This window comes from Hyperoodon ampullatus (assembly GCF_949752795.1).
Source record: "Hyperoodon ampullatus genome assembly, chromosome: 13".
Classification (NCBI taxonomy): domain Eukaryota; kingdom Metazoa; phylum Chordata; class Mammalia; order Artiodactyla; family Ziphiidae; genus Hyperoodon; species Hyperoodon ampullatus.
In genome coordinates this window covers 15,554,021-15,570,242 of record NC_136926.1, presented here as the reverse complement: position 1 = coordinate 15,570,242, position 16,222 = coordinate 15,554,021, and the positions used below count along the sequence as shown (strand labels likewise).

At 55.3% G+C, this 16,222-nt stretch overlaps 2 protein-coding genes across 4 annotated transcripts in view; one reads left to right on the top strand and one right to left on the bottom strand.

Moving 5' to 3' along the window:
- Window positions 1-5,718, top strand: part of RASAL1 (RAS protein activator like 1) — a gene marked incomplete at both ends in the record, with an annotated part of 29,406 nt that extends 23,688 nt beyond the window's left edge. For all 3 annotated transcript variants that reach the window (XM_079717112.1, XM_079717111.1, XM_079717113.1), the window contains 7 exons: window positions 440-584; window positions 1,790-1,962; window positions 3,087-3,224; window positions 3,311-3,446; window positions 4,182-4,302; window positions 5,274-5,350; window positions 5,612-5,718. In XM_079717112.1, the coding sequence (XP_079573238.1) occupies window positions 440-584; window positions 1,790-1,962; window positions 3,087-3,224; window positions 3,311-3,446; window positions 4,182-4,302; window positions 5,274-5,350; window positions 5,612-5,718 (897 nt within the window). The remainder of the gene's footprint in view (window positions 1-439; window positions 585-1,789; window positions 1,963-3,086; window positions 3,225-3,310; window positions 3,447-4,181; window positions 4,303-5,273; window positions 5,351-5,611) is intronic.
- Window positions 5,719-8,471: 2,753 nt separating this feature from the next.
- DTX1 (deltex E3 ubiquitin ligase 1) overlaps window positions 8,472-16,222 on the bottom strand; it is a gene marked incomplete at both ends in the record, with an annotated part of 35,236 nt that continues 27,485 nt past the window's right edge. The window contains 7 exons of the mRNA XM_079717669.1: window positions 8,472-8,696; window positions 9,425-9,514; window positions 9,605-9,766; window positions 9,861-10,019; window positions 10,659-10,720; window positions 11,023-11,184; window positions 11,509-11,570. Of these exons, the coding sequence (XP_079573795.1) occupies window positions 8,472-8,696; window positions 9,425-9,514; window positions 9,605-9,766; window positions 9,861-10,019; window positions 10,659-10,720; window positions 11,023-11,184; window positions 11,509-11,570 (922 nt within the window). The remainder of the gene's footprint in view (window positions 8,697-9,424; window positions 9,515-9,604; window positions 9,767-9,860; window positions 10,020-10,658; window positions 10,721-11,022; window positions 11,185-11,508; window positions 11,571-16,222) is intronic.

The window sequence follows — 16,222 nt, the reverse complement described above, 5'->3', positions numbered from 1 at the left end:
ACAGCACCATCAGCTTTCCATCCTGAATGTGAAAGCGTTCATTTCTCTTTCTAATTCCCTCTTTGGAACAAAACCCCTACCCTTCCAGGGGGAAAGCGGGAAGCAGGCTAGCAGTCATTTATGCCTTAGTATGAATTAGACCATCCTTTGCAAAGGGGCCACATTCTGAGGTTCTCATGGGCCCGAGTATGCACGATGGGATCAAGCAGTCCTGAATGGGGTTATCTGGGTTCAGGAGGGGACAAAATAAAAGCACTGGGGATACATGTCTGTGCACAGAGAGGGACAGATATCGTCTAAAGCAGGTGTTGCTAGGAGTTTTCTCCTTTTGTTGAGCACTGATTTGGGAGCCAGGACTCGGGGGCTCTGTTCTGGGTCTGCAGAAGGCCTTCCTCACTGCAGTGACCTTGGCGCTGGCGTCCCTGCTTCTTTGCTCCAGGCTGTGCAGAGCATTGGAAACCTGGGCCAGCAGCTGGGCCAGGGCAAGGAGCTGTGGATGGCCCCCCTACACCCCTTCCTGCTGCAGAGTATTTCGCGTGTGAGAGACTTCCTGGACCAGCTGGTGGATGTGGATGGGAAGGAGGGTGAGTTCCTGTGGCCCTGCCACAGCCAGCCTGTCATTCCACTGGACCCTCGGGACCTGCCCGTCTACCACCCCTCCCCCACCCCTAGCACTGAGACCGTGGACCTGTGGGTCAGCTAGTCAGTCAACTAGCATTTCCTGGCACATACCATGCTAGGTCCCACAGACGAACAGACTCAGGCCCTCCAGACCACTCCAGCCCGCGTGGAGATGTGAGTGGAAATCGTGGCATGGTACTCATGCAATTGACAAATATCTATTAAGTGCCTACTTTGTAATAGACACTGTTCCCGGTGCTGGGGAAATGGCAGTGGATGACACAGAAGAAACTCCTGCTCTCGTGGAAGTTTTATTCTAGTGGAGACAACAAGCTGTAAACAAGATTAGTTACCAAATCACATGTGTTAACGGAGTGATAAGTGCTTAGGAGAAAAAATAAAAGAGGGAAGGGAATATTGGGCTGGGGGTGGCAGGTCATTCTTTTAGAGAGGGTGGCCAGGAATGGCCTTACTAGGGTGATATTAGAATAAAGACCTGAAAGAGGACAGAGAGCAAGCCGTGAGGATCCTGGGGAAGTGTTCCAGGCTGGGCACAGCATGTGCAAAGGCCCTGAGGTGGGGACAGAGAGTGACAGTGAGGGGGCCAGTGAAGAAGAATGAATGAGAGGGAGTGAAAGAGAGTGAGGGGGTCAGATCATGTGGGGTTGCTGGAAGGATTTTGGCTTTCACCTGGAGTGAAATGGAGCTACGGGATAGTTTTAAGCAGAGGAGTTGGGGGTGAGTCTATATCAGAGTGTGGGGCCCGGGTCATGAGACAGTTGGGTCCAAGTCACATAGGAGCAACCTGTCGAAATGTGGAGGCCTGGTTGTGGCCTGATGAGGTCCCTGTGTGCTGGGGAGGGCCTGTGTCTGGACCCCTAAGGGTGGCTAGATCCGGCTCACTCCCTGGACTGACTCCATAAGGCGTAGCTCCCCCTGCTGGCTGCCTGCACATCCCTCAAGCTGGAAAGGGATCGCCAAGGCCAACTTTGGGCCTCCCACTCCCTGCCACCCCCAGCCCCCATTCCCTATGGAGCAAGTGGAGTCCAAAGTCATCTCCTCCATCCTCCTGCCTCTAGGGGAGCCAAGAATCACGCTCCTCCATGAGGCCCTCGGCAGGTTGAGCCTGAGTGGGAAGGGTTCACAGTCCCTCCTCCCCATTTCCCAGAGCCTGGGGGCCCAGCCAGGGCCCTGGTCCCGCCCTCGGTGACCGTTCGAGAAGGCTACCTGCTCAAGCGCAAGGAAGAGCCCGCCGGCCTGGCCACACGCTTTGCATTCAAGAAGCGCTACTTCCGGCTCAGCGGGGAGATGCTGTCCTACTCCAGGAGTCCTGAGTGTCAGGTGGGGCTCCAGCCCACGGTGGAGGGTTTTCCAGGGGTGGCCTCACTCATAGAGCTGCCTCTTTGTACCCAGGGAGATACTGAGGTCCAGGAGGGGACAAGGACTGCCCAAGGCCCCGTGGCAGCTTAGCAAGTCCAAACTCTGAGGCCAGGCTCTGCTCATATCTTTGGGTCAGTGTGGGCACAGGACACGGACAGGCAAACACCTGCACGTAGCATCAAATATTCTTCAGAACATGCACCTATGGTGGCTGGGACGTATCCTCCCAGATGTGGACATGCACAGGGCATGGACACTGCTTAACCCCACTCAGATGTGACCAGCCAGGTCTCTGCCCACATACCATAGAGACTCACAGAAAATTGGATCTGTTCCCCCAGAGGTACATGCCCGGCTGGACAGGCACTCACATCCAGGCATTGGTTCACTCATTCATTCATCCATCAAGCATTTATTTGAGCACCTACTATGTACCATGCAGTGTTCTAGTCACTGGAGATACCACAGTAAAAAAGACATAAACTCCCTGCTCTCATGGGGCTGCCATTCAAGTCTAGCACAAACTGAGACACACACTGGATCTACCCATTTCTGTGTCCGCACATCTACAGATCATAATAGCTAACACTGGAGAGGGTGCCCACAACTTATTCTTTCTATTCTGTCAGCAGAGTGTAGATTCTGGAGTTCAACTCCCTGGGTTTCAATTCTGGCTCCACCAGCTGAGTGACCACAGGAGGGTCCTTTAATCCTCTTGTGCCTCAGCTTCCTCATCTATAAATTGGGAGGAATCATAGACCCAGCCTCAGAAATCTGTTGGAATGATGAAATAAGTTGAGAAATGTATAATGCTTAAACTACATCTCAAGTGCTGTCAGGGGTTGCGATGAGGAGGATGAGGATGAGGATGGTGGAAACTGATGTCCAGAGGCGTTATCACTTAGAGAGTGACGGGACAGGACTGCAGGACTCAACGGGACTGCCACGTGGACACGCACATAGCACAGATGCGCGGGGTGAATGTCCCCACGCCAGGGCACACACCCACAGGAAAGCTGTCCCTGGGCGCAGCCACCCCAGCCCCAGCCCCCGGCCCCCCCGGCAGCGACAGTCCTCTCTCACAGACGCGATCCTCCATGCCGGTGTCGCACATCCGCGCCGTGGAGCGCGTGGACGAGGGCGCCTTCCAGCTGCCGCACGTGATGCAGGTGGTGACGCAGGACGGCGCGGGAGCGCTGCACACCACCTACCTGCAGTGCAAGGTGAGGCGCCGCGAATATGAGGGAGGAGGGGAGGGAGCCCCTTGGGTCCCCCCCACCTCTGACCGCCCCCCACCAACTCCCTGAAGAACGTGAACGAGCTCAACCAGTGGCTATCGGCCCTGCGCAAGGCCAGCGCCCCCAATCCGGACAAGCTGGCCGCCTGGCACCCCGGTGCGTTCCGCAGTGCGCACTGGACCTGCTGCCTCCAGGCCGAGCGCTCAGGTGAGGGGGCGGGGCGGGGCGGACTCAGGCTCCGCCCTCCACGCCTGTCAATCAGAGAGTGTCCCACCTCATCCTGGTTTGGCGCTGCAACCTTGGGCAAGTTCCTTAACCTCTCTCTTGCCTTAAAGTCTCCCCAAGTGTGAAATGGGGTTGATAATAGTGTCCACCTTGTAGGATTGCTGTGAGGAGTAAATAAGTTGACATATGCAAAGCGATTAGAACACTGCCTGGCACACAGATATCTTTTAAGCGCCCACTCAACGCCAGGCGTCTAGTGGTACACAGACATCAGGCTTGCTCTCAAGGAAAACAAGTGAATAACCAGACCATTGTAATACAGTGTTACAAGTGCCAAGGTGTGGCTTTTGAGACTCCAGAGAACACCTCTGACCCAGCCCCAGGGTAGGACAGCAAGGAGGGCTTCCTGGAGTAGGTACTACTTAAATGTGACCTGAGATGGATAAGAGTTAAGTAGTGAAGTTGGAGGAAGGAAGAGTGTTTCAGGCAGAGCAAACGTGGGCTGAAGGATTGAAAAAGGTCTGTGGCTGGAGCCTAGAATGTGGGAGGGGGATGGAGAGAAGTGAGACTATGGCTCTTCTGGGCGAAGGTTGAGGCAGTGGGGCTGAGGGAAGTAGTAGGTTTGAAGGGTGATTTTAGAGGCAGAAGGGCCAGGGCTTGGCCATGGGGCTTCTGAAAGGGGAATGGGAGGTTAATGATGATGCCGTGTCCCCTCAGCTGCCGGTTGCAGCCGCACACACTCAGCCGTCACCCTGGGGGACTGGAGTGACCCACTGGATCCCGATGCTGAGACCCAAATGGTGTATCGGCAGTTGCTTCTAGGGCGGGACCGGCTCAGGTGGGTCCTCCCCACCACCCAACCCACTTCACTATGACCTGCTGGGGCAGCTACCCACTGTGCCCTCCCCACGTCCACATGTTCTTTCTTTCCATGTGCATCTGATGAGCTTCTGGGGGTGCAGGCTCCAGGGGAGGACTGGGAAGCATCTGCAGGTGGACCCTAATGTGGAACTGGATCATGGGATCTTTTTTTTTTTTTTTTTACTTTTTGGTCACGCTACGCAGCACATGGGGTCTTAGTTCCCTGACCAGGGATCGAACCCGCACCCACTGCATTGGAAGCACAGAATCTTAACCACTGGACTGCCAGGGAAGTCCCATGGATCTTGGGATCTTGATACCCAGGACTCCAGAGACACAGGGCACAGAGCTTGGATGTGTCCCTCCACCTTGCTGGCTGGCCTCAGGATCACTGTCATTCAGTGACGGAGATTTGTTCCAACTCATAGTGTGGGTTCTGAAGCTGGTCTGCCTGGGTTCAAATCCTGGACTGGCTACTCACTGGCTGTGTGATCTTGGGCGAGTTGCATACCTTCTCTATCTGTTTCCTCATCTGGAAAATAAGGGTACCAACTGTACATACCTCATGGGGTTGTCCTAAGGAACAAATGAGCTAATACAGGTAAAGCACGTTGTAGGTGCCTGGCCACATACTTAGCTTTCAATAAAGGGTAACAATTACTATTATGCTGTGTGACCTTAGGTAAGTTACGTTACTTCTCTGTGTCTCAGTGATCATCTGTATAACGGAGCTAACAGTAAGTACCTACATGTGTTTTGTGCTAATTAAATGAGTTTATACATGTAAAGGGCTTAGAATAGGATCTGACATGCTATAAATGTTTGCTGTGATGATGATGATGGTTTAGTGGGAACCTGTAATGTCTCCTTCAACCAGCAGAATCTCTGGGTTCGAGAGCAGCATTGGGACTCAGGAACCAGCTTGGTTTTCTCCCTCTTAACTTTCAGGATGAAATTCCTGGAGGATTCCACCCTGGATACGACTCCCGAGGCAGACAGAGAGAAGGGCTCCAGTGTCATGGAAGGTAAGGGGATAAGGAGGTCCCTTTTCTTTGTCCTCTCTGATACCTCCCACAACTTGCTCAGCACCCCGCCCTGTCCTCCCTGCTCACTCTCCTCTTTCCCATCCACCAGCAGGCCAGAGGGCTGTGTGTATGTGGCCCTGGCACATTTTAGGATCTCAGGGCACCAGGCACGTATGGAGCCTGAGGAAGCCACTGGATCTGAATTACAGCAGCCTGCCCTGGCCTCACTGAGCCCCTATGGCCTCCTTTTCTTTCTCCCAGGGGCCTGTCCTGATGCCCTGGCTCACCAGAGAGAGGCAGCTGCCCGTCTGCTGGAGGTGCTCGCAGACCTGGATCAAGCCCACGAGGAGTTCCAGCCTCAGGAGTAATGGAAGGTGGCCCCAGGCCCCCTGAGGCCCTGAGGACATGCCAGAGCCAGCCTGAAAGGAGGCGGAAAGAGCCGGTGGGCCCTTCTCAGCGTCCCCTGGCCCAGGAGTCTCCTCGTGGCTGTCCAGTACCTTGTGGATGCTGTGGCTTGCAGGCTCCTGGAGATATCCTAATCCCATATGTCCTAAGCCCAGAACCCAGGCACGGAAACCCTTTGGCAGGGGACCATCCTTGCACTGAATGAGTCTTACCCTCTGGGTTGAGGCACTCTGGAGTGGATGGAATAAGGAACCTGACCCACTTGTCTCAGCCTGAGGTTTCTGCTTCACACGACTGGCCTCTACCCACACTGACATGACCAGCCTGGCCCTGAGCTGCTGGATACAGCTGTACCTGAATCCCTGATGCCCATGTGGCCTTGTTGCCCCAGATAGGCACTAAACAGGCCCAGCCCTTCCTGTTTTCATGTCTGCCAATCCCTGTAGCCACATTGATCCTCCTGAACCCCGTCCTTGGCCGAGAATCCTAACCACAAGCCTCCAGAATCAGGTGCCCTCAGGAATAACTGAGGCTGAGAGCTCAGCGTGCGTGACTCAGACCCTTGGGAGACTTTGGACCAGGCTCTTTCCCTCTCTTTGAGCCTCAGTTTACCCTGTATAAAATGAGGAGGGAGCGAGTCTAGATGTGTGGTCTTCAAAATGGGTTCCATGGGGATAGCGTGGGAGCCAGGGAGGGATTTCTCAGACTGTGGTTCAAAGCCCACCCTCAGGTTGTCTGCTAGAAATGCAGATTCCTGGGACCGCCCCCAGATCTCCTGAATCAGAATCTGAGGGAGCATGAGGGCAGGAATCAGGGTTTGAAACAAGTTCCACAGGTGATGTGGATGCACATGAGATTTGAGGACCATGGGGCTGGGTGATTTTATATATTGAGGTGAGATTTTGTTTGAGAATTAATCACAGGAGGTAAAATGCTTGGGAACACCCAACTGGCAGAATTGGAAGGGCCTCCAAAGACTCATTTCCAGTTTTGTGTGACTAGAGGGTAGGAGAGAAACCTAAGCCTATCTGGCTGGGGGAGTGGGGTGTGGTGGCGGTGACATGGACCAGATGCAGTGCTATCCTGAGCGTGGCCGGAAGGGGTCGCCTGGAGCCGCGGCGTCCACCACAGCCTCCTAGCATCCTGGGATGTTGCAGAGACTGACAGGAGACTTGCTGCAGATCCTGGGATACGTCCCTGTCTCTCCCTAGACAGAACCTGGTCCTCCGCCCTGAGGGCAGAGGCTGGGGCTCTGAGGTTCCAACGAGCCGATCGCGGCGTCTCCCGGCTCCTCCATACTTTCCAGGAGGCTCACAGCTCCCAGCCCAAGTTCCTCATTCCTGGTAATTGTACCAGGGAGCAGCTGTGTGCATTGCCGTGCCCGTGCTTGAGAGCAGAGCTTTCACCTGTGTCCTCTTGGGGACTAGGATTGGGAGGGTCTGCCTCTGCCACCATCACACCCCCTGCCTGCCCCAGGACAAGAGAAGTATGGAGACCCTCCATCTCCAGCTGCCCAAGGCTGACGGGGCAATGGTCCTGGGTCCTCATTTTATTGCAAGCTACCCCATGGGATGGACCGAAAGCCCCCAGAAACAGAGCCACGCACACCCCTTCTTGACAGGAAAAGACCCAGCGGAGGAGGAGAAAGACCATTTATTTCTCCACCCACAGTGGGACTGGTAGATTTTCAAAAGAGCAATCACTGGCGTCCCTTTAAATCTTGGCTGACTTCCGCCGTGGCAGCCAATCAACAGAGGCAGAGCTGGTGAGTTGCCTGGGCAACAGGCCCCTGGTTGGCCGAGACCATCAGCCACCCCACTGCCCACTCCCAAGGAAAGGGAAATGGACTCTTTGCTGTCCGGTCTGCTTTTTAAACCTGCTGGCCTAAGCCAGGCCTCCTTGCCTCACTCCTGAAGCCAGATGCTCCAGCCTTTGGATCTTGACATTGGGAGCGATTTGGTGGAGAGGATGGGGTGGGGAGGAAAGGAAAACAGTGCCTTTATCAGGGACAGACGTAAGGCCTGGGGATGGCAGGGGAGAAGAAGGGGGTCAGGGTCCCAGAAGGATGAAGAGACACAAGCACAAAATAAGATTCTCCTCGTCTGTCTCCCTGGCCCGCCCCTTGGCAAAACTGCTGAATATTCTGGGAGCTTCCACCCTGTGGGCCCACAATTGCCCATTAGTGGGTAGCAGAGATGGGGGGAGGCTGAGGCTCCCAAGTGCCCCCTTTTCTCCCGGACCCTCACCAGGCCCCTAAGTGCTTGACCCGAGTCCTTTTGTTTGCAGACAAGCCTGTACAGATGCGATAGAGACACAGATGGGAATCCACATGGAGTATCATCACAGGGGTCTTTCTGTCTCTTCCCCCCCAGTCTGGGGGTAAGTAGAGGCACGTGGGTGTGCGTGCATGTGTTCAACAGGACACGTGTGTTTGCGTGAGGGGGTGGGGCTCTGTCTTTTTGGTAGGGAGGTTGCTGTGGTTTCCGGTACACCCTTGCGACCCTCTCAGGTAGCTATAGGGTCGAAGCCGGCTGGCCTGCCATCCTCCCATCATCCCAACAGCTACCAGCCAAATCCCGGGAATGCTTCTGGTTCCTCCTGCAGGCTCCTCCCCAGCCCTGAACCTGGGCCGCCAGGACACACCTGGCGGAGGGAGGCATGTGCTGCATGTGCTGGACCAGGGCAAAGCAGGAGGGAAGGTGGGCAGCCTTGGGCCTCAGGCCTTGGCCACAGCCTCGGACACACCCTGGGCTGTGAGCTCTGCCAGCACGTTGTCTAGGTAGCTAGCGTCCGGGTAGCCGTGGCCCGTGAGGTTGGATCCAAACTCGGTCTTGTGGTGGATCTCGTTCCACACCACGGTGTCCGACTCGCCCGTGGTGTTGGATGTGCCGATGGTGAAGATAAGTCTCCGCTCCCAGGCGGTGATGAGCAGCCTCAGCACCTAGAGGGCGGGGCAGGCGAGGGTCACAGCCAGCCCCACCCACAGCTTGAGTCCCTCCCTGACCACACTGTGGCTCCCCTGCAGGATTCCCTGTGGCTGCCCAGCTTGGCCACTTCCTTCCCTAGACTGACTCCCACTCTGAGCTCCCCAGTAAAAGCACTTTCCATGTTATCAGCCTGTTTCTTTGGGGTGAAGGGTCTCAAACTGATGGCCCTCAGCTGTGTTTGGTTTGGACCTCATGCTGTATCAAACAGCCACTTTGTGACTTCGTTGGCAATATTCAAAAACCCGGGGATTTCACATGAAAATCAGAATTTCTGGCTTCTCTTGAAAAACAAAAAGTAAAAGCAGACAGTCTCTAGCATGGCAGTGAAGAACCTAGACTGCTTGGGTTCAAATCCAGGCTCCACTGTTTACTAGCTGTGTGACCTTGGGCAAGTTACTTGCCCTCTCTGAGGCTTCGTTTCTTTATCTCTAAAATGAGGTCAAGATCTTGACTTCTGCAGGCTGGTGAATGAGATGAGATGTGTGAGGCGACTGGCAGGGCTAGACACACAAACACAGACACACACACACACACACACACAAACACACACACACACACACACACACTGGGTGGTTATGGTCAGTGCTGGTGCAGGGACTGGGGAGAACGGGGACCACAGGTCCAGCTGATGGCGGCTGGGGGCCCAGCCTGCTCCCACACCCCGCGCCCTCACGGCACCCACCTTCCGGCCCTTCTCGTTGTTGGGCAGATAGCAGTGGCGTGGGAAGCCTCTTGCAGTGAACTTCTTGCCTGGGTTGGGGTGCTCGGGGCCCTGTGGGAGAGGCATCAGGGGCTTGAACCACAGACAGCGGCGGTGGCGGTGGCCTCGGGAGGGCTCAAAGCCAGGGGCCTGGGGGCTCACCTGGATGCCTGTGGGGATGTCGTAGACGATGCGGATGGTCTGGGTGTCAGCAAAGCCGGGCAGCGAGTGGGGGATGAGGTGAAACTCCATCTTCCCGGGTGGCTGAGTGCCCGTCTTCTCCCCGTAGATGGCCTTGCAGGTGGGGCACTGCAGGCTGCCATCCTGGGGTGGGGGAGAGCGGCCGTGAGGTCCCCAGGTGTCCTGGCCCCGCCCGGCCCCCCTGCCTACCCCCCACCCACTGCCCCACCCAGCCTACCTTGTTGCCATTGGAGTACATGGCCACGAGGCACAGCAGGTGGTACATGTGGCCACAGCGGCCCAGGCGGCCCACGAGCTCTGGTCGCACGCCCTTGTGCCGAAGCACGCCCTCGTAGCCAGAGGCCGTGACCAGCCGCTCCATGCAGATGGTACAGTCCTGGGGGAGGGAGCACAGACGGGAGACTGAGGACTGGGGAGGGCGGGACACCCCTCCGCAGTCAGCGCTGCTCCTGGGCAGGGGCCAGACCCCCTATCCCCCAAGGGCAAGAGACTGCCCCCTCTCTGGTCCCCATCTATCAAAAGGAGAGGACACCCCCAGGTACTGAATTCAGATACATGAAGAGGAAGAGGTGGCTTGCTCACACCCCCCTCCAGACGGATTAAAGGCTTAACTATCAAAAGCAAAACTTAAACACATTTGGTGGAAAATATAGGTAAAAATAAGCTGCAAACGGGAGGGGCCGCTGCGGTGAGAGGACTGCACGCCGAGGAGAGGAGTGGCCCCCGCTCACTGCGGCTGGAGAGGACCCACGCGCAGCAACGAAGACCCAACGCAGCCAAAAAAAAAAAAAAAAAAAAAAAAGCTGTGAAAACTAAGATTGATCAATGTGATTCTGTTAAACGCAGCATTTCTGTTCATCAAAAGACGCTGTAAAGAAAGTGAGAAGGCAAACCCACAAACCGGGAGAAGAGACTGTAACACCTAGAACCAAGTGAGGAGGTGAGGGCTGGGCTCTCCCTCTCTGGAGGTGAGGCTGCCTGACCTCCACACAGGTACCCTCCCCTAGGGGCTCACCTCATCAGGTGGGTTCTTCACCTTCTGCATGTACCTTCGAACCACATCCTCAGGGTTCTTACCTGCAAGGACAGAGTGGGGGTGGGCTTGAGGGTACCCAGAGTCTAGTCCTGAGGGCTTGGCTGAGGACAGGGTCACGGGTCAGAGGGGTGGGGTCAGAAGCTGTAAGGGTTGGCAGGAGTCACATGTCAAGGGTTGCTTGAGGTTTGATGTAATCGGAGTTGGTGGCGAATGGGGTCAGGGAACCAGAACTGAGATGGGGCCACAAGTCTTATTCCAAATTGGAGTTGAAGGGCCAGAGGGGTTGCGGTCAAAGGTTAGCGGGGTCAAGTTCAGGGGTCAGGGTCGGGCGCGGGAGGCATACTCTTCTTGAGGTGCTTCTTCTTGGTCTTGCGGCACACCCCGGGCACTCCGGGCACGGGCTTGACGTCGCTCTTGCTCACGGGCGGTGGGTGCAGGATGGGCTTGGGGGCCCGCGTCAGGCACACAGGCAGCCCCGCAGCGCAGAGCAGGATCCCCGTCATCCCTGGGGGGCGGCGGCGACAGTCAGGGGGCGGGATGCTCATCCAGGCCCCGCCCGCCCTGCTCTCCCAACATCGCGTGGACCCATGGGGTCTCTCCCCAGACTCCGCCCACCTGGTAAGCCCAGGAATCCTCAGATGGGTGGGTGGGGTGCCCGATGGGCCCCGCCCACTTAGCGCCCACCCAAGGCTGAAGCCAAATGGAGTCCCTTCTGCGGGCCCCATGGACCCCAGTGTTATGGCCCAAAGGCAGGGGGTGTGTCCTCTTGGCCACGCCCTCCAAGGGGGCGGAGCCAAGGGCCGAAGCCAAGGGGCCGGACTGGACTCACCTGCCAGGGCCGGGTGGACTGGCCCCGTACCATTCAAGTTCTTCACCGGGAGCGCAGGGACCCTGAGGGGAGAAGAGAAGAGGCTGCAGCACCCCCACACCAGAAGATCAGGGGACTCTGCTTTGCCTTCTGGCTCTGGCTCGTGGCCATACTCTGACCTGTTTGTGCCTAGAACGACCACCAGGGAACTCCATTCCTACTCCGACATCCTTCTATTATGGGGTGTGGTGTAACCAGGACCTCCGCCCCTGTGATAATGGAATGAACCCCTAGACTTAGTACTGACCCTCCTCTACTCCACAGCTGGCCTCCTCCCTGGTGAGAGCACTTGGCTCCCAACTGCTCCCTTTCATTGGCCACTGTGCCTGAAACCCAACTATTTGTGATTTAGCCATTCTAGCTGCTCTCAAACTTTGCTATATGGAGCACTGATCCCCACAAAAGGTTCTGGGAAAGGAGGATTTAGGGATCAGTTAGGAAACACTTCACTGTCTCCCACTTGGAAATTCACAACACATATGGGCATATTAAAGGCTCTGATAAGTCCTGCATAAGGATATATGGTTAGCAATGGTAAATCCAGGTTTCCCAAAGACATTTGATGATGAACATTTCCCCCCTCTGGAATATTTACTGATGTCAGTTCCTGTGACTAAGGCACTGTCACCTCTTCAAATGAAGAGGCCCTAGGAAAATGTAGCCTGCTTCCCCTCTTTGCCCCTCCCTCCAAAGAGGACTGGCTTTTGGAATCATCCAGAGCTACTTGCATATTTCTGCTCCACCGTTAAGCAGCTGGATGGCACGTGACACATCATCACACCTCTCATAAACCTGTTTCCCCATCAGTCAAATGGGGATAATATGGCACCTTCCGTAAGTTTGCTGTGAAGAGTCAATGAAATTCTACATGTCAAGGACTGAGCACAATTCCTGGTACCTAACAAAGACTCTTATAGCTTTAACCGTCATTACCACCATCATCACCATCGCTGTGTAATCCTGGCTAATTTCACCTCTCTTGCACCTGAACCCAGTAAGTTACGGTGTAACTTCTCTCCATCTTGGATAGGAAACCATGAAAGTATTGCAGTGATAAGCTTGGGAGAGTCACTTAAACTCTGTGATCCTCTGTTTTCTTATCTGTAAAATGGGGATGACAATAATACCTCACCTATAAAGTTGTCGGGAGGGCTGAAGGAGAAATCTTGTTGTGATCTGTACGGTGTGCCCGCCTGAGTCTAGACTTCAGGGCTTAGTTTTGTGGATGAACTGGTATCTTCCTGTTGATGGGCACGGAAGCCTGGATGGGTAACTTTTGATGAAGAGAAGGAGTGTAATAAAAGCCACGGGGCAGCCTGAGGGGCTTGGGGATGTGCCAGGAGGAAGTGCAGGAAGGGATGCAGGCAGTGACAGCTGGGGAAGGAGCTGCTGCAGCTCCTTCCCCATTTGCCTGCCTGCTCAGGTCTGAGCCTGGCCAGTGCTACCTGGACACCTGCCCCAGCAGGTACAGTCGGCACCAGGAAGCTGGCTGGAAAGTGTCTTTAAGCAAATGGTACGTTTGGCAGGTTTTCATGCTGCTGCAGTGGGTCCAGAAACACACACACATAACCCTGGGGAACATGGGCTATATATACATGCACATGTACACTTGGAGAACACGCCAAATGCACAAGGACACACACACACACACACACACACAGAGATGGAGAACGCTGCTCAAACAGGCACACACTCCTGAAAACATGCCCCCCACGCATGTACACACATGCTCCAGGGAACACACGACAGATACAGACACAGGCACACATATACTTCGGGAGCGTGCCACACACGCTTGCATGCAAACACACACACACCAGGCAATACACACCATGCACGCATATATACAAAGGTACACAGAGACACACCTCAGGGAACACACCCCATGAACACACACAGGTTCAGACAGATACACACACCTCTGCATGGAGAACACCATACAAACGTACACACACACTCCAGGGAACAGCACACAGAGATACCACATGCACACACCATGAGGACACTGAACTGGACAGGAGAAGCCAGCTCGTGCCACAGCTGCCCCTCCCCCAAATTCAGGGTAAAGGCACCTTGGTCCTCACAAGCACCCAACAGTCTGCAGCCTGCAAAGGGACCCTGCCACCTGCACGTGGGGACACACAGACACCATGACCCATGCTCCCCAACACTGACAGGTAGACACTCGGCTGGGGGACTTACACTTTACACACACAGTAACACACACACATGCACTGCACACAGCCGTCCACTCTGTGGCTGCCCAGTGGCACGGGCTTACACCTGGTCGTCCAGGGCACTCCTCCCAGACCCCTCTGACTGGGGGTGGCAGCATCTGGAGCAGACATCGGGGTCACCAAACACTCTGGTGACCCAGAGTTGCTGAACACAGCTCCTGAGGGAGGTGCAGCGGAGGGCAGGTACCCCTGGGGGCCCCCAGAGGCTGGACAGCTGAGGTGTGGGAGGGGGGAAAGATGCTGTGCCTCGGTTTCCCCATCTGTAATGGGGATAGAGTCTTGTGAAGGTTCAATGAGTTAAAACACATAAAGTTCATAGTTTGGTGCAGGGGTGAGAGTGGAGGTGTCCTAATTTTCTCCTTCAGCAGCCTGCTGGGGCCCAAGGGGCGGGGGCTGAGTGCCCACCTGCCCCTTCCCAGGGCTTGTCATAATCCTCCAGGACCTTCCTTGCAGGGGTATTACCACCCTAGTCTCATCCCTCCCCATCCTCTTACAGGAAAGCATGGAGGACCTCCAGCTTCTCCTCTTCCTGAACTGTCCTTCAAAACACTTCTAGTGTATTATTATTATTATTTTAATTAATTTATTTATTTTTGGCTGTGTTGGGTCTTCGTTTCTGTGCGAGGGCTTTCTCTAGTTGTGGCAAGTGGGGGCCACTCTTCATCGCGGTTCGCGGGCCTCTCACTGTCGCGGCCTCTCTTGTCGCGGAGCACAAGCTCCAGACGCGCAGGCTCAGTAGTTGTGGCTCACGGGCCCAACTGCTCTGTGGCACGTGGGATCTTCCCAGACCAGGGCTTGAACCCGTGTCCCCTGCATTGGCAGGCAGACTCTCAACCACTGTGCCACCAGGGAAGCCCTTCTAGTGTATTATTATTATTATGATTAGGCATGCAGGATCTTAGTTCCCCCACCAGGGTTTGAACCCATGCCCCCTGCGGTGGAAATGCATAGTCCTAACCACTGGACCACCAGGGAAGTCCCTAAAACATTTCTAGTGTAGACACACTGTTAAGGTCCTCTACGTATCCAGGTCTTCCCATCCCCTTCCTTCCTTCCTTCCTGTCTATCTCATGAGAAAACATCCTTCCTTCTCTCCAGGGCTATCTGTAAAATGGTGGAAAGAAAAGTATTTGGCACGAGTACCACCACTTCTTGTCTCCTACCTGTGGCAGACATCACTAATCCATCACAGCACTTTCTCAAGCCAAGCAGAATCATCAGCACAGCTCTCCAGGCAGCCTCTACCAATCAGCAAGAACAGTTGGCTACCCCAGGTCTATACAATGCCCAAAGTCTGGTCCAGCTCATGACGCTAGTCTTGCTGAGCCTTTGGCCAGGGAGTTAGGCAGGAGGGACCCCAGAAAGGGAATATTTTAGATCTTAGCAGCCCTTCAATCTCTGGCACGCTTTAAAAACCACGGAGCCGTGGGTTACAAAAATCAGTCTTGCTCCTGGGAGGAGGGCTGTGAGTGGAGCGTGATGGTGGGGCTGTTTTTTATTTACCCGTCGGCAAGCTGGGGGACAGTCCCCAGGTGGCCCCCAGCCTTTCTCAATCTGCGGGCCCCCTGCGAGAACCCAGGGTAGCTGGGTTCCCACGATGCCAGAGCGTGGGAGCCACCCAGGCCCCTTTTTGATGTGGGATGCGCTGTTTCCTCCGAGTCAGTGAGAACATCCTCCTGCCCTGGACAGGAGACTGCTGCCCACAGGCCTCCCGGAAGGGGGGTCGGCCTTCACTCTCTGCTCCGCCCTCTTGGGGCCCTGCCTGGCAAAGGGTCAGAGGAATCCTTCAGGCCTTGAAATCTGCTCTGACCAGAAGCCAGCCCCGGCTGCCCCAGGGCAGGGATGGGTCCCGCTGCCTTGCCCACCCCTGCATCAGATCCTGTTCCTCCACTGCCCTCAATCCCCTGTGGCTCTTACCTTGCTTAGAGTAAAATCCAACCTCTTTACCATACGCAGTATAGCCAGTACCTACCCCTTGAACTCTGTTTCTCCTATGCTCACCCCTCACCCACTCCACCCCAGCCTCCCTGGTCTCCCTGCCATTCTGCAAACATACCAGGCATCTCCTCACCCCAGGGCCTTTGCACTTGCTGATTCCTCTCCCAGAATGCTCTTCCCCAGATTATCCTCATGCTCTGCTCCCTCACTTCACACAGGCTTCTGCTCAAAGGTCACCCTATCAGAGATCTTGCCTTCCACTTTATTCTAGAGAAGCCCTCTGCCTTTGCCCTTACTTTACTTCATGGTTTTTGTCATTGCATTAATCACAGCCTGATATTATAAAGTCTTCAGCATGACCAGGCCCTCCCTGCCTCTGTGACCTCATCTCCTACCCCCGCCATCTCTCTAGTCCACACACCTCTGCTCTAAAATGCTGAGCCCTTTCAAGGCCTTTGCACTTGCTGTGCCCTCCGCCTGAAGGCTTTTCCCGCAGATGC